Below are 22,218 nucleotides of genomic sequence, written 5' to 3'. Positions count from 1 at the left end.
AGACTTAAAATCTTTTACATCACATTAATTAAGTTGTATTTTTCACATTTAAGTTTTATTAGTGCTGGAAAGGGGAGCAACATAAACAGCTTACCTCTGCTGCACTATCATCAAAATATCTCTTCTTCAATTCAGGATCCCAATCCAAAGCAAGGAAAGATCTTTCTAAGATTAAGAACATGTTTTCTCTTAATATTATTTCTTGCTTTACATGAAATTGTATTAACTTTGGGCAAACACTCTTCAAAATGAATTAAACAATGCTAGCACAAATTCAAGATGAAAAATCGAAGCACACACAATTTCTGCATTTCTAAGAGTTAATTACAATAACAAATTAATTATTTATACAGAATTTACTACTGGAAAAAAAGATATATCAAATAGCACACAGAGAGAATGAAACACTATTCTATGGAAGTGTAGTCAGAAAGAAGTATCAGAATCAAATGTTGCCCGACTTGTTTCCCATGACTTACCATCAAGCCTAGGTTGCCTATCATCAAATCTAATATGCCTGGTATCATCTTTGATGTAGTTTATGTCAGTATTGCCTAAATTATTGAACTGGAATGTAAACAATCGCTTTTTGTGTCCCGTAAGTGGTTGACCTTTGCAAGTATCCTCAGTACATAATCCATTTTCAGAGTCATTGTCACCTCCAACTGAGTCTTCTGACTGGCTGTTTTCGTTCTCTGAAGGAAGTTCCTGATCCTGGCTGGATTCATCATCTTGTTCATCTGTTTCCATTTCACCTGAAACAATTGGAAGAATAAGGAGAAAGAAATAAGGTAGAATAATCAGAAGACACTTCAGCTTCAAATTGAACACAAAATACTAAACAAGTTTAGATATTCCAGTCTTACTTGGAGATCCTTCTTCTTGTATTCCATTTGGGCCATTACCATTGATACCATGGTCCTTACAGCAATGTAGGGATCCTTCAGTGTCTTCACTTTCAGTACATGTTTTTACATATCGGCTAAATATAACAAATGAAAGCAGCAGTTAGAATCAAAGTTTTTTACATATTTACATTGTTCAAGCCAGATAATTAAACGGTTACAGCAAATCCTTTCTAGTGTACTGTATTCCTGCACTCCTTTCTGATTTATTCAGAATTAATAGTTTTATTGTCTAACATGTCTACTATTACAGGCACATCTGAAATTCTGCCCATCTATGATCTTACGGTTTTGGCAGTTACTTGATTTTGTACAACTGGTTTCTTGGTACTAGACTCTGTCCAGAAATCACTTTTTTAACTGTTCATTAACCATATGGTTTACACAAAAAAAATATGGTTTCACTTACAGAGAAAGTTACATCAACAGAAAATGAAGCATAAATTTAAATTGCAGGTTCTAATGATTCTAATTTCTTCTACATAATGACACTTATTCCAGTCTAGTTTCAGAAAGTGTCTACCATGTAGTTTTACAACATAAATTAGTATATGAAGTTGCGTAGCAGATACAGGAGGTATAACCATAGCAGAATAACTGGCAAACCATTTTCATTTTACCAAGCCCTAACAAACAGCTATGAATACAGCATAATTAATTCCCCTAAACTGACAATACAGAGTGACTCTCTAACACTCTTCTCAAATAATTTTTGTATGAGATCATGCTAACAAAAAGTCAAATTAAAATCTAAATTTTAGATTTAATATATTTAACAGAAAGCAAATAAAAAGACTAAGTACTCAAATCTAATCAGTTTGTTAGCAATGAATGTAAAAATAAGTGCCTACTGATTTCAACTACTGGCATTATTCATAACAAATGCATTTTTCTTTAAACAATATCCTTACCACATTCTTAGCAGCAGCAGGTTATACAGTTTATCTTCAGTATTATTCCTAGGCACTGCTATGAGAAAAGGTTGACCAAACAGTGAAGGACCACTATGGCTGTAGCTAGTGTGCCTGCACTTTTCCCTTAAACAAACAGGAATTATCACTTGTTCTGTATCTTCTGTTCTATTGATAGCAATTTCAAATCTAAAAAGAAAAACAATCAGAAATACAAAGGACAGCTGTCATTTAGAAAGCTACAAAGGGGAAAAATTAAAAAATAATAAAACCCCCAAGATTTGTCACTATCTTATATCTAGGTTTTAATCTTTTGCAATAACTAAACAAACTGCAAAGAGACATGAAGCATGCTATCTGTACTTACACATAAATGTCATCACGTTCCATAATACTACTTAGATTTTCATCCATGCCAAATATCCTGTGGAACCTGTGATTGTATATATCAGTAACAATCATCTAAAAAGAAAATGGAGTATATGTTAATAAATCAGGTTAATATGTGTTAAAATGTTCATTGTTGTGCTTCATGTAAGAAATCACTCTTACCTTATCTGCAGCAACACCAGACAAAACTGACAATGCTGTGCAAAGATCCAATATATTTCCAATTTTGGGAACAACTACTTTGTACTAAAAAAAATAAAATCTCATTTTAATTTCTTAGGAGAACAAATATGCATGAGAACTTAAGGTGTAAAGTCTGTAAAACAACTAACACAAATTCTGAAAGCTGCTGAAAACTTAGTAGTTACTTTCACAACTTTACTCATACAGACACGCACAGTTTGAATACTACATTTATTACTTTATACAACGCTTTTTTTTAAACGTTATTTTACTTTCTCCAGAAGAAGACTAACAGCATCAAGTACTTAGATTTATATTTCAACAGCACCTATTTATTTAAGCATTTAACTAGGATGCATGCTATTGACTAGATTCTTAAATATGAAATACAACACAAGTTGTTTATAAAGTATTACTGGGAAAAAATGTAATGGCAGGCAATGGATAAAGACTGAATTGTAATTTCACATGCAGAGAGAGAACCTGATGATTAACAGTCAAAGAAAACCTCTCTGTGGCTTCCCTTAGTGCAGTACACCTGCAGTTTGTAATGAAACTCCACACAGGACTCTTACCTGTTATTTGCATAATAAATAAAGACAGGATTAATTAGAAATAAGGTATTATAACTTTGTAATCAATTGCCAAGTACACCATGTGTTTGGTATCTCCTTAAGTCTTATAGTTACTTAGACTCATAGATAGTCTTCCCAAACTCTATTCATTCCTGCATAACCATCCCACATGTCATACAGGGTCATCTTCAACTACTGTATGCCCCTTGTGCAAACCTGTTCCCACAAATAATTAAATTTGTAGCAGGCTCATCTCCCACTAGTTAATACATGTCCTTTTATCTTTGACTTCTCTAACTCTTACTGCTTTTGAGAACACTCTCTTTTCTCCCATCTTCCTTCTTATAGTACTCTGATTTCAGGTGTTAAAGCCTTTTTGCAAGTCTGCCTAACTGCCCATGTCTTATTTATTTCACCTATCCTCGCTTACCCCAGAAGGTACAGGTAGAACCATTTAATCATGATTTTTGTTACCATAACCTATGTACATTGTTTCATGCCATTCTAAGGTGTATATCATCCTTCCTAAAAAAGGCAAAAGATATACTCTTTACAAAGAAATCTCATCTGAAATTTTTTCTTTGGATGAAGAAAAATAGAAGCATTCAGGACTACCCAATATATTTAGCCATGGGTTTTTTTTGCACCACTTATTACTAATATTTCCCTTTTGAGGCTAAGAAACTGAGGAATTAAGTGTAAAATATTTTTTTATAACCATACAAATTCATTAGAGCAACACTAAAATAAAAAATGAGGACAGCATACATTTTAAAGATTAAGAAGCCTTCTTAATACAACCATAAAGAAATTACCAATATCTTCCTTGAAACTGGTAGAAATACAAGAAGGTACGTATAGTCTTCTTCAGGTTTTCTAAGTGGGACTTCAGAACACATACCAGAAAACTAAAGCTTGTTGGATTTGCTTATTGTACTTATGAATTTAAAAAATGTAAAGGAACTCAGGTTCATTGTTAATGCCACATGAATCAGGAGTTTTGTACATAAACTAAGAGGCTTACCTGCATAGGCTTTGCAAGTGGATCCATTCTAACTAAATAAACTTCCAAAGTGCGTTCTTTTTTCATGGGTAATGGAAGTGTCAAGTAACAAAAAGGGTCAAAGGTTACAGATATCTTAGCACATTCGGGACAAACTAGGGTGGATTTAAAAAGGCCATGAAATATATCTACAATGATGGAATCATTTCTTTTTAAATGGTTTTCCCACGCTTCTTCAGCAACCACCTGTAATTAAAGCATGACCTGGGTTATAAAAAAGTAGTAGGAAATGAATAGCGAGAATTATTAGTAAGAGTACTTGACAGAACATTCTCAGTTACCACCTAAACACAGAAATCTCACTCCAAAGGACTCTGTAAGGTATGTTACTACTATCAGGATCACAGGTTAAAAAATGCATGCTTTTCCTATGACAGAGATTCTGTCAGTGATATTACACAGTCTGAGACAGACTTCCAAGTGACTTGGGGCAAGGCAAAAGCAGACAAAAGTAAAAATTTGATCTGAAGTAACTCAACACTCATAACAAAAGAAATTATCTATATGTTTGTAGCTCAATGCTAGAAGAGTTTCCCTGAAGTAAGAGTACTGGAGAGAGACAGAATGCTGCATACAGCAAATATAAGAATAAAAGAAAAACAGAATGTTCAATTGAATTGAACAAAAAGGTCTTAGCAAAGCCTTAACACCCTCCCATCCCCCCAGTCATCTTCCAAATAAACAGGAATTACCCACGTACTTGAACAAGATCTCCATTTTAAGGTCTTGACTTATTTTCTGAAATCTTTTCCAGAAAAAAAACCATGTGAGCATGTCCCAACCTTTCAGTGCACAATCATGTAGAAGTATCTTGCAACATGTAGCCTTGACTGAAATGAAGATGATGAACACCAAAAACACTACCTTGTCTGGTCTCCCGTCTGCATCCTTTAACTGAATGTAAGGCTTTTTCCTAATTCGATTCAAATCCTCATGTAATCCATCCAAGAGAAAAGCCAGTAGCTCTTGACAATCTTGTTGCTGATAACCAGAAAATTGTGGTGCAAATCGTCCCACTTGTGTCTAAAAAAAAGAAATACAAATACTTCTGGTACTTGTTATAAAGTATACTTCTGAGATGCTACAGCAGAAAGTTGAAAAGATAAAACTTATAAAATTATAAATGGTAAGCTTTTCAATGGAGACACCAAACCAAAACTAATTCTCAAAGATCAAAGCACAAGGACAGTTGATGCTTATTTAAATATACATCCAAGTGTTTTAACAGTTAAACGAATGGACTGCATACTGATAAATATTACTTCAAATTCTTATTCTTGCATATTTCCCTAAGTTTTGTATACTTAAACTACAAACCCAAAACTGACAATGTACATTCAGGTTAAACTCCCTACTGACCTTAAATGCTCTTGGGGTAACATAGCTGTATTTTCCTGACCACATTTGCTTGATAAGCTCTGCATAAGATTTTGCTATTTCACCTCGCATTCCTAAAGGATTGTCAAAATTCAGCTCTTCTTGGTATTTATCATTGAGGAAGTATTCTGTAAGAGGAGGTGTGTTGCTCAGACACTGTAAATAGAAATACAGAATTTTTAGAACAGTGATTTGAATTAGTTCTAAACAAAGAATGTTTGAACTTTGTATTAAAGCAGCCATGAACAATACTTTAAACTGTAATGCCTAGTGACCACAAGGCAGGAAAAAAACCCAAAAGTCTTTTCCAGAAACAACTAATGGTTTTAAACGAAGACTGGCTGCAGCCATCATTACAAGTTATGCACAGATATTTTTCAAAAGCTTTATGTCAGAATTTATTAGCCATAGTAGTCCAGCCAACCACAGCCTGCCAACACAGTTTGTATTGTAGCAGCTTTATGAAACTCCTTCCTGAAAAGTTGTTACAGATGCAGAAAGTTTACAGGGCCTCACAGAGAGACTGCATAGGCACTTGGAAGAGAGAACCAATAGGGCTTATTAAATAAAAGTATACCACATTCAGAACAACATGTGAGCAGAAAATAGTTGAAAACAGAGGTTTTTTTTTTTTTTGGCAGGGGTGGGAGGAAAGGTGAGGATGCTTGCTCTATTCCTTCTCTTCCTAGGCATCTGCTCATGGATGCTGTCAAAGACAGCAATCTATGCTAAATAGACCAGACCTTGTATCAGAATTGGTGCTGCCCTCCCTACGTCCTTTACGTTCTTTTAGATTTTGTGAAGTTGTTTAGAGCTGAAATTGGTTCAAGCCAGGGCCTTGGTTCAGACTGAGATAATGACTTATCTTCTGTACCAGTTTGTCTCTTCTGTCAGCATCTAGAGATAGCAGGATGTAATCACTGAAGTATTATTTACAATTTTAGGAAACCACTTTGAATTTTTGTGTGCTACTCTTCACACTCCTTTAAACAAAAATTTTTCCATCACTTGGAAGTGATCCCCATGCCATGCCTTAGCATATAGATTTAGCAAAGTTTCTTCATGAAATATTCTAAGTTTTTACGCATTCTTTCCTCTGTTAAAAATTCCAAGAAAGGTCAAATATTTCATCAGCCTCACCTGCCTCTCTACAAACAAGGGAAAGAACAAAAATTTTAGCTCCATGTACACTACTGTGTAAGATGCAACAATTGAGCCTGGAAGAATTACAACTTTATTGAGTGGGACAAAAAAGTTATTCCCATTTCTGCCTATCATACCTGTGTAATATTACAGAGCAAACCCAGTCATAGGCTGTAGAGCTGAGTTTCATGCCCATATCACACTCCTTTCTTTCTCTCTCTCCTCACCTAAAGCTTTCATGAGCTGTCAACACCACAAAAAAATATCCTGATATTACAGGCCCTTTTGGACACTGAGGGTTGAAGAAAGCTCATTTTTTCTCTTGCTACACGGCAAAGAGCTTTTATTCCTAGTAGTGGTGATTCCAAGCACCTCTAACCTCACAGATCTGCATTGTCAGTTCTGAACTGATCCATGCAGCTCAGAGGAGAAACGCTTGTTCTCTCAAATCCATACAGAAGTGGTCAGTTTTCAAAAGATCATTTTTAGCATCAACCTAAATGAATGGACGGACTACCAAGTTCCAGCAGATATCCAGAAACAATACAGTGCAAACCACGCTAAACTAACAATAAATAAAACTACACTTTATCTAAAATGGCATGTTCAATCCAAGTGACGTGACAAATCCTACTACCCAAAGAAGTCCTGTCCCTTCTCTGCTGATCCTCATCTGAGTGCACAATAAATGTATTAATCTTGCTAACCTGTCAAAAAACTGTATTTCCTCCTCACTTTTCTTCTGGATTATTTTTGGACTGGTTTAGGAGAACAAATCAGTTTAACTGATCAACGTAGTGTGAGGAATGTCCAGAACAAGAAATGAAATAATGCAAAAATAGTAAATTTTTCTACAGTTTCTTAGTCAAGCACTACACAATGTGCTGACAGTGTGTTGTTTCACCAAAAAACTATTTTATCTTTTTCTAGTTTTCAGCTGATAAATTAGTTTTGTCACTTTCTCAGAATATTAATTTATATTTGTATGTATAAGTCAGGAAGATGACTATAGATAACTTCCCTTTTTCCTTGTAAGTTTCCACATTCCAACATAAGATGTCACTGATGTTAGTACTGGAATGCACAAGTATCTATCTGATCATATCAACCTCCAAGAAAATTAGACAAACAATTCTACTGGACAAAACAATGCTTCACACAATTTGTGCATCAACTGTATTAAGCAACACATCACTGATGTACATACACATGCATACAAACACCCTGGAAGAATTCTAAACTACTGAGTCAAAAAAGAGACCTAATCACCTGAAAAGACACATAGAGTCTATCGTTTATAAAGCACAGCTGTAATTACTAGGGTGTGGGAGGCATTAGATGCACAGGAAAATGAACACTAAATAATATTTATTTTTAGTGCCTTAAGAGATATATATATCTCAATGCTGTAGCCTCACTGGAATACTGTAATTCCAATACTAGACTATGATCTTGTTAGCAAGTCTACCTATCCTATGAAACCTTCATAGAGGTGGAAAAGTAATAATGAAAACAGTCACATTATACTTCTCTAAATCCACATAATTTAAGTGTGGGAAGACTCTGATAAAAGAGTTTGTAAGGACTCTGACTGTTTAACTGACAAAAAGAAAATAAAATGAAGAAAGAGGGCCACCAAGACAGTCAGTGGTCTGGGAGCACTTGCCCTGTGAGAAAAGGAACAAGCTCAAGGGAAGCATGCCAAGGCTTGAAGGATGGTGGACTGGTGAGGGGTCTCCTCTGCCATTTCATTTGAGAGAAGGGATAGATGTTTAGGAATCACGGAAGCACCTGAGAAGGGTCTGGTAGGGAATGGGGCCCACACTGACAAAAAGGTGTTGGATTCATTAGCTCATCTCAAGTGCATCTATACCAATGCACGCAGTATGAGCAACAAACAGGGGGAGCTTGAAGCCATGATGCAGCACGAGAACTATGACACAGTAGCTATAATAGAAACGTGGTGGGATGCCTCACATGACTGGAGTGCTGCTATCGATGGCTACAAGCTCTTCAGGAGGGATAGACAGGGAAGGAGAGGTGGTGGAGTGGCCCTGTATGTTAGAGAATGCTATGACAGCTCAGAAATCAAGTATAGTGATAACAGGGTTGAGAGTGTTTGGATTAGGTTAAGGACCAATAAAGCACATCTTGCTGTGGGAGTCTGCTATAGACCTCCCAACCAAAGCAGTGAGGTGGATGAAGCCTTCTATAAACAGGGAGAAATCTTGCGGTCACTTGCCATTGTTCTTGTGGGGGACTTTAACCTCCCGGGTATCTGCTGGGATCACAGCACAGCAGAGAGGGAACAATCCAGGAGGTTCCTGGAATGTGTGGAGGATAACTTCCTCACACAGCTGGTGAGTGAGGTGACCAGGGAAGGTGCCCTCCTGGACCTGCTTCTTGTGAACAGGGAAGAGCTGGTGGGAGAAGTAAAGTTTGGAGGCTGTCTAGGGTGCAGAGATCATGAGATGATTGAGTTTTCAATCCTTGGAGAAATGAAGAGAAGGGTTAGTAAAACTGCCACCTTAGACTTCTGGAGGGCTAACTTTGACCTGTTCAAAAGACTGATTAACAAAATCCCTTGGGAGGCTGCCCTGAAGGATATGGCAGTCCAGGAAGGCTGGACATACTTCAAGAGAGAAGTCTTAAAGGCACAGGAGCAGGCTGTTCCCGCATGGGGAAGGGGAAGGAGACTGGCCTGGCTAAACAGGGACCTTTGGCTGGATCTCAAGAACAAAAGGAGAATCTATGACCTTTGGAAGAGGGGCCAAGTCTCTCATAAAGACTATAAAGATGTAGTGAAGCTATGCAGGGAGAACATTAGGAGAGCCAAAGCGCCGCTAGAGCTCAACTTGGCTACAGCTGTTAAGGATAATAAAAAATGTTTCTATAAATTCATCAACAGCAAAAGGAGGATTAGGGAAAATCTCCCTCTTTATTGGATGCAGAGGGAAACATGGTAACTAAGGATCAGGAAAAGGCTGAGGTGCTCAACGCCTACTTTGCCTCAGTCTTTAGCAGTAGAACTGGCTGTTCCCTGGACACCCAGCCTCATGAGCTGGGAGATGGGGAGGGGAAGCAGATTGAGGTCAGCACAGTTGAAGAGGAGGTCATCAGAGACCTGCTACACCACTTGGATGCACACAAGTCTGTGGGACCAGATGGGTTACACCCAAGGGTGCTGAAAGGGTTGGCAGATGTGCTCGCCAAGCTGCTTTCCATGATTTACCTGAAGTCATGGCTAACTGGGGAGGTCCTATTGGACTGGAGGGTGGCAAATGTGACACCCATCTACAAGAAAGGCAGAAAGGAGGATCCAGGAAACTATAGCCCTGTCAGTCTGACCTCGGTGCCAGGGAAGGTCATGGAGCAGGTCATCTCGAGTGCCATTAAAAGTCATATAATGGACAACCAGGGGATCAGGCCTAGTCAGCATGGGTTTATGAAAGGCACGTCCTGCCTGACAAACCTGATCTCCTTCTACAACAGGGCGACCTGCTTATTGGATGAGGGAATGGCTGTGGATGTTGTTTACCTTGACTTCAGTAAGGCCTTTGACACCGTTTCCCACAGCATTCTCCTGGCGAAACTGGCTGCTTGTGGCTTGGATGGGCACACGCTTTGCTGGGTAAAAAACTGTCTGGATGGCCGGACCCAAAGAGTTGTGGTGAACGGACTTAAATCCAGTTGGCGGCCGGTCACGAGTGGTGTCCCCCAGGGTTTGGTTTTGGGGCCACTCCTGTTTAACATTTTTATTGATGATCTAGATGAGGGGATCGAGTGCACCCTCAGTAAATTTGCAGATGACACCAAGTTGGGTGGGAGTGTTGATCAGCTCGAGGGTAGGGAGGCTCTGCAGAGAGACCTGGACAGGCTGGAGCGATGGGCTCAGGCCAACTGCATGAGTTTCAATAAGGCCAAATGCCGGGTGCTGCACTTTGGCCACAACAACCCCCAGCAGCGCTACAGGCTTGGGGAAGAGTGGCTGGAGAGCTGCCAGTCAGAGAGGGACCTGGGGGTGTTGACTGACAGCCAGCTGAACATGAGCCAGCAGTGTGCCCAGGTGGCCAAGAAGGCCAATGGCATCCTGGCTTGTATCAGAAATAGCGTGGCCAGCAGGGACAGGGAAGTGATCTTGCCCCTGTACTCGGCACTGGTGAGGCCGCACCTCAATTACTGTGTTCAGTTTTGGGCCCCTCACTACAAAAAGGACATTGAATTACTCGAGCGTGTCCAGAGAAGGGCAACGAAGCTGGTAAAGGGTCTGGAGCACATGTCGCACGAGGAGTGGCTGAGGGAACTGGGGTTGTTTAGTCTGGGGAAGAGGAGGCTGAGGGGAGACCTCATCGCCCTCTACAACTACCTGAAAGGAGGTTGCAGAGAACTGGGTATGAGTCTCTTTAACCAAGTAATAAGTGATAGGACAAGAGGGAATGGCCTCAAGTTGCGCAAGGGAAGGTTTAGACTGGATATTAGGAAGTATTTCTTTACAGAACGGGTTGTTAGGTGTTGGAATGGGCTGCCCAGGGAGGTGGTGGAGTCCCCATCCCTGGAGGTGTTTAAGAGTCGGGTTGACATAGCGCTGAGGGATATGGTGTAGTTGGGAACTGTCAGTGTTAGGTTAATGGTTGGACTGGATGATCTTCAAGGTCTTTTCCAACCTAGACGATTCTGTGATTCTGTGAAAAGGCTGAAGTGTTGGGGCTTGTTCAGCCTGCAGAAGAGACTGTTTCAGGGAGACTCAACAGCAACCTTCCAGTACCTACAGGAAAGTTACGCAGAAGATGGAACCAGGCTCTTCACAGTGGTGCATAGTGGAAGGACAAGAAACAATGGGCATAAGTTGAAACAAGAGAAGTTAAGGATATAAGGAAAAAAGTTTTCACTGTAAGAACAGTCAAGCAATGGAACTGAGATGCTGTGCAGCCTTCTTGGAGGTTTTCAAGACCCAACCAGATAAAGGCCTGGGCAACCTAGTCTGACCTCAGAGCTAACCTTCCTTTGAGCAGGAGGTTGCACTAGAAATCTCCTGAAGTTCCTTCTAACCTGAATTATCCTATGATCCTAAGGTAATAAGGATACATTTATTCACATTCCATAAGGGATATTACATAGAAATAATAATAAAAATAAAATTTCAAAGCAAAGAAAACATCTTTACCTATTATGCCAGTGAACTGGGGAAATGAGAAGCTGGCAGTAAGATCATGAAACTGAGCTAAAAATTGAGCGTTCCTGTAAGTATCATGGTTCTTCATCAGCTGTTACTTTTATGCAAGGGACACTGACATTTCATATTTCAGCCTTCTAATAAAAGACCAAGAGCTGACTGACTGAAAGAAAGATCCAAGTAATAGGAGAAATAGTGAATCACTTTACACCTGTTTATCCTTCTTCTGAAGTGCTTAGTGTCAGAGGTGGTGAGAAGCGCCCAGCTAATACACTCCTAAACTCAAACTCTGTATGCCTATGGCAACTGAAACAGCACTAAAACTTAATAATTTCAGGTTTCAGTGAAAGATGTAATGTTTTGTCTGGATAACCTAAGAGCCATAAGTAACTGTACAGGGAATGTTGATCAGCTTTCTGAAGAAAGACAACTGCTGAAATATCCCATTGCAAAGGTCTCAGAAGCTGTTGTTCAAAAGTCAAGTATACATAATCACACTGATGGAAAAAACATAAAAATGAAAATGTGGGAGAAAAGTGTTTTTAATTAAGACATATACTTTCATTCTTTTTTTTTTTTTTTTGAATCATAATATGAAAGCTTTGTGAACTCTCACGTTTTCACTGTAAAAGAAAAAAGAAAATTGCCACAGAGCTCTAATCACTATAGTATCCCATCAAAAGGGCAAAGCAATACTTAGGAAACATCCACAGGTGGCAGCACAGCAATGCTTCAGGAGATTCATATTTTTCCAACAAAATGACTACTTGCCAAATACCCTTTTAATTTTTTTACTTGGTAAGGGTTCAAGCATCCATAATATGTTTTTATAAAGCCCACAAGCTCCCTTTTGTCTTTCCTGTTTTATTTAATGCTCAGATCTGCAAAACAGACATTTAGGCATTAATAATAAAAATCAAGCCTTAGGTGTTAGCACTGAAGTAAATTAAAATTAGATACATGGAATACCCCTTCAAAAGAATCTGAAAAATCTATACAAAAGTTCCAATACAACTAAAATATGAAATATAGAATTATTGCTTTTTACATTAAGAAACAGCGATAAGACAACAGCACTTTGGAGAAATACAATGGTATCTTAACCTTCTTGGCCTTACTCCTACTCATCCTGCAGCTGTTCGTGGTACCACAGAGGATCTTACCCATCTTTTCACAATCTATCCTCTAGTTGTCTTGAGCTTTGTAACACTGTTCCCCTATTTGGAAAAGCAAAGGTCTCTTTATAATATTCACCTAGAAGCATGAAGGGGCAAGCCTAACTCTACCTATAGATTGAAGAGAACAAAATTTAAGAAACTGCCAGGATTGTCACAATTCTACCTAGTATGGTGACAGGGCAAAAGCCTTCAGACAAGTTTGTCAGACTGGAAAGCAAGATGTGCAGGCAACTGGCCCTTTTCTTCAACGAATACTGGTAACAGTTCTGATTGCAAACCATCTTCACTGTACATGAGATGAGAGCAAAGAGAAGCTGTCTGAGAAATGAAGTGGTCTCAAGCAGAAATGGCTCTTATGTGAACACTAAGGGGCTTCAATGCTGTCTGGGAAGGATGAAAATCTGAGAAAAGTAGCAGGAGAGTGGATAAACTAAACCCTGTTTCTGTTGAAGGAACCTACATTGACTACACTCAGTCCTGACTGAATGAAAGGGATCAAAGCAGAGCTTTTGCAATAGAACATGAATGGAATTGGAAACTATTTCGCAACTAAAACTCTACATTAAACTATTTTGTTAGGAGAAAACAGATTTAAACTGATAAACCCTGTGCTGACATAATTGTGAAGGAAGACACCTTAAGAAGGTAAATAAGCTAGAGTAGATAACCAAAGAAGATCAAAGAATCACAGAATCTCTGAGGTTGGAGGGCACCTCTGGAGATTGTCTGGTCCAACCCATCTGCTCAAAGAAGGGTCACCTAGAGCAGGTTGCCTGGGACTGTGTCCAGTCAGGTTTTGAGCATCTCCAAGGATGGAGGCTCCACCACAAGCCTTCCTGGAAAACCTAGTCCACTGTTTGATAACCCTCACTGTAAAACAAAATTTCTTATATTTAAACAGAATTGCCTGTGCTTCAGTTTGTGCCCATTGCCTCTTCTCCTTTCAGTGGGCACCACTGAGAAGGGTCTTGCTCCATCTTTTTAATTTCCTCATATTGCGTATTTATACACATTGGTAAGATCACTCTGGAGCCTTCTCCAGGTTGAACAGTCCAAGCTCTCTCAGTCTCTCCACGTAGGTCAGATGCTGCAATCCCGTGATCACCTTTGTGGCTTCTCACTGGACTTGCTCCTGTGTGTCCCTGTCTCTCTGGAACTGGGGAGCCAGCCCAGCAGTGAACGCAGCACTCCAGAGGTGTCTCGCCCATGCTGAGTGGAGGGGAAGGATCCACTTCCCTTGAGCTGCTGGCAGTGCTTTTCCCAATGCAGCCCACACGGTGATTGGCCCAAGGACACGCTGCTGGCTCATGTTCAGCTCTTTGTCCAGCAGGACCCCCGGTGCTTCTCTGCCAAGCTGCTTTCCATCTGGTCACCCGTGCCCCCCACACCCCCCCCAACACCCCAGTGTGTACTGGTGCCTGGGGTTATTCCTTCCCAGGTGCAGGCCTTTGCATTTCCTTTGACTGAACTTCATGAGCTTCCTGTCTACCCATTTCTCCAGCCTGCTGAGGTCCCTCTGAATGGCAGCACACACATCTGGTGTATCAGTCCCTCCTTCCAGATTTGTGTCATCTCTAATCTTACTGAGGCTACACTCTGTCCTGATGTTCTGGTCATCAGTAAAGATGTTAAGAGAGTATAGGACCTAGTATTGAGCCCTTGAGTATGCCACTACTGACTGGCCTCCAACTGGACTTTGTGCCGCTGGTCAAAATCATCTGGGCACAACCATTCAGCTGGTTTTCAATCCATTTTGCTGTACATTTATGTAACCCATGCTTCATCTGCTTGTCTGTGAGGATTTTACATGAGAGAGTGTCAAAAAGGCTTACTGAAGTTGAGATAAACAACATCCATTGCTGCTCTATCATCCAGGTCAAAGCCTAGAGCACTCAATATTCCCAAGCAGAATTCCCTTGTCTGCCATCAACATACTATCTGGGCCCATCCTTTTGTTGCTTCCAAGATCAGACAAGAGCAAACGTGTTCAGAGTGCTTTAGCCATAGGCATTACACCTCTACCCAGAATAATCCAATGTTACTCTGATAACAGTAGGAGGTGAAATTAATGGCAAATTAGTTCAGCAGAAATGTATGCTTTCAGTGTAATTGGAAAAAAAGGTAGCAGTTAAGTGGTGGCAAGGGGAAGAAGACAGTAGATTTTGCACTCTGGAACACCTTAGTGTGTAAAGAACATGTCATGCTTTCACTAAAAGGACTTTAATGGATTTTCTAACATTAAACTCTGAACAATACTTTCTTTGAGAGATATAGTAGGTGGAACGGAAACATACTTTACGCTTCTTTGCTAAGAACGCTGACAAATAATGCATTAGAAAAAACACACCAACAAGGACATACTAAAGATACCATGCCAAACTAAAAGCTGCACTGCTCAATAAACACCTAATTTTCTTACCCAGAGCACTGTCTTGTGAATCAGCAAAATTGTATTTATTAATTTACACTACAGTTTTTCAGAACTTATTTGAACACTTGATTCCCTAGATATAACCGAAAAGCAATGAAGTCAAAGCTGATGATTTAGAACGCAGACCTCAAAATGATATCCAGTTAACACAATGGAATATGATGTGAACTATAATAAGTTTGTTAAGATGTGTAAGATTCCTAAAGGCCATAATCCATGCTTGTAACTCTCACCTAAAAGGTTACTCTTAAAATCTACATGTATGTAAATCCATGTATACCAATTTAACAACGGTTTGAATAAGTAATCAAAATTATCCTTGTTTTCATTCAGTCTAGCCTGATGAACAGTGTAGCATCATTAAAAAAAACCCCACTATATACTAAGGATATTCTTTTAATTCAACTTTTAAAAGACAATTCTGGTTCACACACTAGACACAAAAATATATTCTTTTTTTTTCTTTACAATAGCATAATGACGCAATTCTGTAATCAAGAGAGGTTACATACAACATTTTTATTTAGAACGGATGCTGCAAAACGTGTGTCCCTCCCCCTTTCAGTTTAGCCATCTTTCATGCAGCATGCTAAAAAAAAATTTGAATTACTTCCTGCACTGTTCAACTTTTCTTCAAGTATTCTCACAAAAACATTTTTAGAAACAAGAATAAACTGAATTTTATGGATGTCTTATATAAATAAGTATGGAATAACCATGCAATAACCCCATATACCACCGCAGGTTGGGGGCTGACTGGTTAGACAGCAGCTACATAATATGACCCAGTGGTCCTTTTCTGTGGAAATGTGGAAGAGCCAGCAGTGCATCCCTGAGGAAAAGGTGGCCAATTGCAAGCTGGGCAAACAGTAGTAGTCAGAGGCAAAGGGAAGCAAGTCTTCCCCTCTATTTGGCACTTGTGAGACTGCTGCTGGAGCGCTGTCCTGTTTAGGGCTCCCCAGTGTAAGAAAGAGTGGAGGAGGGCCACCAACAAGGAAAAGCTGAGAGCTGTATGCAATTGTTCAACTTAAGGGGAGACCTCATGCCTGTCTATAGCTACCTAATGGGAGGCTACAGAGAAGTGGAGCTAGAATCTTCTCACAAGTGCAGTGGCAGGACTAGTGTAGTGGACACAAACAGAAGGCGGGACCCATGATCATTCTGAGGTGCTTTCTAACCCAAATTATTCTCTGATTCTATATACAAAGAAGGGATAGAAAATCTGCACAGACTGTGAAAATCTGAACATTTCTTCTTTTGAACAAGTTTCAACAACTTCATAAACTTTGCTTACAAATGTATCTGAAACTTTTTTCTGGACAGGCTAAAGAAAGAATTTAACTTTTTTTTTTTTAAAATTTCACCCAAAGAAATCACAAACATAAGTTGGGAACCCTTGTGATGACAAAGGAGGAGATTAACTCTGAAGTATGTTTGGTTCACACTCAGCAGGAAAAAAATGTGAATGAGAATTTAAATACACTACAGTTTTTTGACATGACTGCTTTGATGACAAAACACAAGTTCCAGAACTAAACAAAACCAAACTAAACTATTAGTTCTTTCTGATCATTAATTAATCTACCACTGCAGCTTCCACTTAGAAGTAAAAGGACTAATTTTTGTCTTGGTAAGAGTAATACTAGGTATACCAGTATTTCTCTTGCAATAAAAGCAAAGAAACAAGCTATTACATTCCTGTAAAATATCTCAAGCATGAAATAGCAGCTATTCAAAGGGAAAAGGTCAAAGGGAAATATGTTTGAAGGTTCTCTGCATGCTAACCTGCACACTAAAAGTACACAGTAATTAGGCCCAGTAATCCGCCAGTCATCTACTTTTTGACACTTCAGCACTACAATCTGTACTTAAGCACACCTCAAAATGAAAAAGTATTTTTCATTACATTCATGCATGGTAATCATGACAAAAAGCAAAGATTCCCACTTAAGGGTTCACTCATGCAGGATGCTGGTCAAATCTGTTTCTGTCATTGATCACTGTGCAAAAACAGTGGAAGCAATGAATGCAGCTATGTAAATCAACTTTTCTAGTATACCAATACAGATGTATTATTTCCTCACTTAATCCCATCCTGTTACTTAATGGAGTCTCTTAATATTAGTTCCAAGCATGACAAAATACAGTAAGTTATTAGTTTCCAAGTAGTAAAACAAGCTCGTTTTATTCTAAAGTACATACCTGAATTGCTGAATTCATGAAACATGTATTCCCCAAGTTACTCAGGCCACACAGGCCTGGCTGCTCATTGTGTCTTCCTGGCTCTGAATAATCATAATTCTTATAAGCAGTATATGATGGGAGACAATAGTTTGAATTTTTCACACTGTAAAAAAACAAAACATCTTTCACAATGTAAACATGTACTCTTTAGTACTTCAATACATACAAGTACTTCATAAACATAAATGATTAAAACTGTTACAGTAACTTCTGTGAACATGAAAGGATTTTAAATAGTATTTAACTTTGGTAATAACATTAATTTCAATTTAAAAGTCACCTGTGCAAACAACCAAAATCTAATGTACTGCAATAACTGTAATTATTATATCCCTACCCCTTTTTGACAGGAGCTGCTTCACAGTTTACTCTATTCTTCATTGCTCCATCAAATTTAATACACTCAGACTTTAGACACCACCAGCAGCAATCAATCATTTACGTCCCTTTTGCATCCTGCTACTGCAAGAGTGAGGTCGGTGGGAATGGGAATGCAGAGTTACAGGTGAAAGCTGAGATTTCCAAGGCCACTGTGGCATAGCTGCCTCACTGCATCAGAGAGTCTATTTATAGCTTCCCTGCTAGGACAGCACAATCCAGCATGCAAATGCAGGAAAGCCTTGAGAGATAAAAGAATGCGCAAAATGCCTTGTAACAACTTCATTATAAATCTATGAGGCATCTGTTTGGAGAAACTGGAGAAGACTGAAATAGGTAAAATAGTAAGATTTAAAGCAATTTGTTTCCAGATGAAATCATGCAAATACTAAATATAGCATAACCCTCAAAACAGTAAAGTAAGCATATCTGAGAACACTAGAAAGGCACAAGAATCTTGTAAGATGATGCTCTGTAATACTACAGATGTTAGAAAAAACAACCAACCAGAAAGGTTAAACTCTTAAACTATTTCAGGCACTGGTCATAATGAAATCTGTATGATAGTAGCTCTGGCTAAAGTTCAAGAGTATTTCTGCAGTCACTAAGCATTATTCACATTAGAAGCAACTTGGAACAAACATTTGAAAGTCAATTGCTAAGAATGACAAGGAAAAATATGCAGTGCAAAGAATCAATCCTGATAAATAATTGAGATTTGTAATTGTAGAAGTCTGAGGATGGAAGTGTCCCATGGTACACTCCTGACATTATTCCTGTACAGTACCACACTCTTTACATCCAACTGAATTCCAACTGTCCCCTCAGTGCACAATTACTCACTTTTCATTAATAAAAGTTGTTTTGTTTTAATCACAAGAGTTATTGAAAATTTAAAATGGGGAAGAAAACTTCTCCCTCTTTTAATGGCCTCAGAAATCTGTGTAGTTTATAGTTCCACTGTCAATAAAGCTGCTGTTCTCAAACTTTTACATCTGATCATTTCTTTTTAATAGTTGACTTTCCTATCAGTCCTTCCCTTTTCCATACACATGCATTTTCTCTGCTCTCTAGCTTGCCTCAAAAAAGCTAAGTGGCATTGTGTTTACTGGACATTCTCCATGAAAAATCCCTGCAAAGTTAGTTTTGCGTGTTCAGCTTAATTGTGAACTAATGCTTCACCCTAGTTTGTACAAGATACTTTTTGAACTCCAGGGCCCACATACTCTTCAAGCCTGCTTCTATGGTCAACTCTTCCCTATCTTAGTCCCTGGTTTACAGGGAAAACTACCTTCAGATCCCCAGGGAAAATTACCTTCCATCTCCCTTTGCAGCTGCAGTCCAGCTACTGCAATCAACCCCAGTTCCCTTAAGTTAGCAAGCCCTAGTTCCCCCAGGAAGAAAAAGCACAAGCTTGCCACTGGTGGTAATGCAACCTCCACAATATAACCCACCCCTGACCCAGCTCAACAGTGCACAGCAGCAACCGAAATGTACATGTACAGCGTACACAATAAGCTTCTGCTTTCAGCCCTGCTTGCTTCCTACTGCTTTCCTCACCTGACTCAAAGATTACACTTTTTACATGGTTAACAGAAATCTCTTTTGGAAACTTAGGAGATGTAGGGGTAATAAACAGATTGAAAGTAATTTTCCTGGAGATTTTCACTCCGCATCTTTTTCCTTCTCTGCAGGTTTCTCCCCATCATGAACTGCCACCTTAGGAGGGACACTAGACAGCTACAAAATACAATTGGTGTCTTTTGGCTACAGTGCATTCATGTGAAAGATTTCCTCCAATTAGCTGAGTAACATAATGATAATTTAATTCAAGATAATTGTACTGCAGATAGATCCTCAGTATTTGCTCTAAGGGACAAACTGTTAGAGTTTACTTCTCAAAAGGGAATGCCATTTTTGATTTCCTTCATCTCTATACTGGCCCACAGAAACACATTTGAGGGGTTTAGAGAACATAGCTACCATACTCATCCCATGAGTCAGGTCCATTCATATATTTTTCTTTCAGCGTTCTGTGACATTTTGTGAAAACCTGTCCAGCAAAATACAGTGCCTACTATGTGAAGGAGACTAGGAGATGACACTTTACAGCTTTATCAGTCTGCAAACTTGATTTTTTTCTGGAAGAATTATTTTTATTTATATTACATTGTACTTTTGCTTTCATGCTTTTGAGACTGGACAAAAAATAAACTATTATTAACCGTCAGTAGTAAATGGCTAACAGTGGAAAGCAAGTAAAGATGCAAGGCAAGTCTACATAAATTTATTTAAAACAGAAATGCCATAGAAGAAATAACTTATGATAGCGTGTCCCCAACCTCCATCTGCTTTTCCTGCAAAAGCTTTAGAAAGTTGCCTTTAATGAAGGAACAATGCATGAAAAATCAGAGGAATAGTATTAGCATGGGATGGTCAAGTAAGGGCAATAACAGAAAGAAAACACTGATGGCTCTTAGAAGAAATTGCTGCTCAAAAAATAAGGTAGGACTTTAAAAAATGAAACTGTCTTCAGAACCTTGAACAGCTAGACAGACTAGTGAAAATGGTAAAGGGAGGTTTCCAAATGAGATAGTGCTGATGGTTGGACTCGATGATCCCAAGGGTCTTTTCCAACCTGAATGGTTCTGTGATTCTGAGATTTTATTATCTGTAAATCTATACATTTTGAGATGCAGTGCCATATTTGAAATTACTTATATGTACTGTCTGTATCCTGCCTTTAAACCTCACAGCAGCTTTCAGATGATGATGAACCCAGAGCACTCATTGTGTAGCTGGAGTTCTGGGAAGTATAGATTTGCAACAGAGAAGTTTGGAAAAGCATTGCTAGCTTTGGAAAGGACACAATTTTGACAGTGGAGTGCTATACACCAACAACAGGCACTGCAAAAGGAGTCTGAGTTGCAAGAAGAAGCCCAGAAAATTAAAAGTTTGGAACACTTACTGAGCTCTGTAATATTTCAACCCCTTTAATGCACTGTCAATGTGTTTTTGTGACCAGTCACTTTAACAAACCCATAATTGGGTTCCACCAATTTTTAGAGATGCCTGAAGCACCAGGAGAGGCCCATGTCACTACACAAAGACTACTGTCTTTGTTATTGTTCATGATCATTGTTTGGAGAGCAAAAGATAACATTATAATCTATTTAAATAAAGCTAAAAAAAAATCACCTTCCTCATAATATTTGCTTGTGTGTCAGGTGCAACATGAAGCAACTGTTTCTACAGGTGATATAATTAACATTTATATTTCTTGAAATAAGCATATTGAAATATACCAAGCATGTGAACAAAGCTGACAGCTGTCTGTCTTCTGACAAGCTGACACTACTGAATGATGAAGCAAGTCATTTTAGAAGCCTGAAACAGTGGTTACAAGTGAAGAACACAAAACATCTTTTCCCTTAATTCCCCAAGCAAAATCCCTGTTCATCTGTTTTTAATCCCCTCCCCACATAATTTAAAAATACCATATGTGACATGAAATGTATTGCTTTGTAACAGCAATAAACAGAAATTCCAGTAAGACCTAAATGATGCGTGTCTCTCCCTGCTCTTCTGAATCCACTAACACATATTATGCTAATCCTCCTATGTTATCCTTTCAACAAGATCACCTGTAAAGGCAAAAGAATATCAATGATCAATTATTTGGAATCCTCCATTCCATCAAATGCAAACTCACATTTACAGAAATGAAGGCTCTGGACCTGTTAAAATTTGCACAAGCTAACTAGCTCAACACACAATCAAATATTTACCAATTTGTGGCCTTCTATCACTCATAACGCCTCCTGGATTAGACAAGTATTCAAAAATGTCTACCATATAACGAAACATGATACTTTTCAGAGTTTTAAAGTAACTCATACTCTATAGCCGAGCTCTAATAATTGCAAAAACAGGCTTGCAACGACTAGCATTTATGACTATTACTACACACAACCTGTTGTTTGCTTTTTCTGCCTTACAAATCAGCTTTGTCAGCTAAAATTACCTTCAAACCAAACGTTGGTATTTTTTTTAGAGTCACAGCACCTCATGTCCATATGGAGGTGCCAATAGATCCTGGAAAGCCACAAGTGTATAATTTTGCTATTGTACTAAAGATAACATGCAATCTAAGAGACAATAAGGCAGAAACATGAAAATAAATTCCAGGCAAAGCTGACATTAAGTAGTTAATGAAGAATGTAATGAAAAGAAGATAGCATTAATTGATGGAAAAGAAGTACTTTCT

General features: G+C 38.7%; 1 protein-coding gene across 8 annotated transcripts in view; it reads right to left on the bottom strand.

Moving 5' to 3' along the window:
• Window positions 1-22,218, bottom strand: part of USP15 (ubiquitin specific peptidase 15) — a 72,788-nt gene that overhangs the window by 5,791 nt on the left and 44,779 nt on the right. For 6 of the 8 annotated variants that reach the window (XM_074870452.1, XM_074870448.1, XM_074870449.1 and 3 more), the window contains 10 exons: window positions 17,532-17,676; window positions 5,387-5,560; window positions 4,892-5,050; window positions 3,989-4,213; window positions 2,369-2,452; window positions 2,184-2,278; window positions 1,817-2,005; window positions 867-982; window positions 480-755; window positions 95-165 (listed from right to left, as the gene is read on the bottom strand). In XM_074870452.1, the coding sequence (XP_074726553.1) occupies window positions 95-165; window positions 480-755; window positions 867-982; window positions 1,817-2,005; window positions 2,184-2,278; window positions 2,369-2,452; window positions 3,989-4,213; window positions 4,892-5,050; window positions 5,387-5,560; window positions 17,532-17,676 (1,534 nt within the window). Of the gene's footprint in view, window positions 1-94; window positions 166-479; window positions 756-866; window positions 983-1,816; window positions 2,006-2,183; window positions 2,279-2,368; window positions 2,453-3,988; window positions 4,214-4,891; window positions 5,051-5,386; window positions 5,561-17,531; window positions 17,677-22,218 lie in introns of those variants that run through there. The other 2 variants (XR_012629200.1, XR_012629201.1) reach the window with 2 other exon arrangements.

This window comes from Strix uralensis, chromosome 5 (genome assembly GCF_047716275.1).
Source record: "Strix uralensis isolate ZFMK-TIS-50842 chromosome 5, bStrUra1, whole genome shotgun sequence".
NCBI lineage: Eukaryota > Metazoa > Chordata > Aves > Strigiformes > Strigidae > Strix > Strix uralensis.
This window is presented reverse-complemented; position numbering and strand designations above follow the sequence as displayed.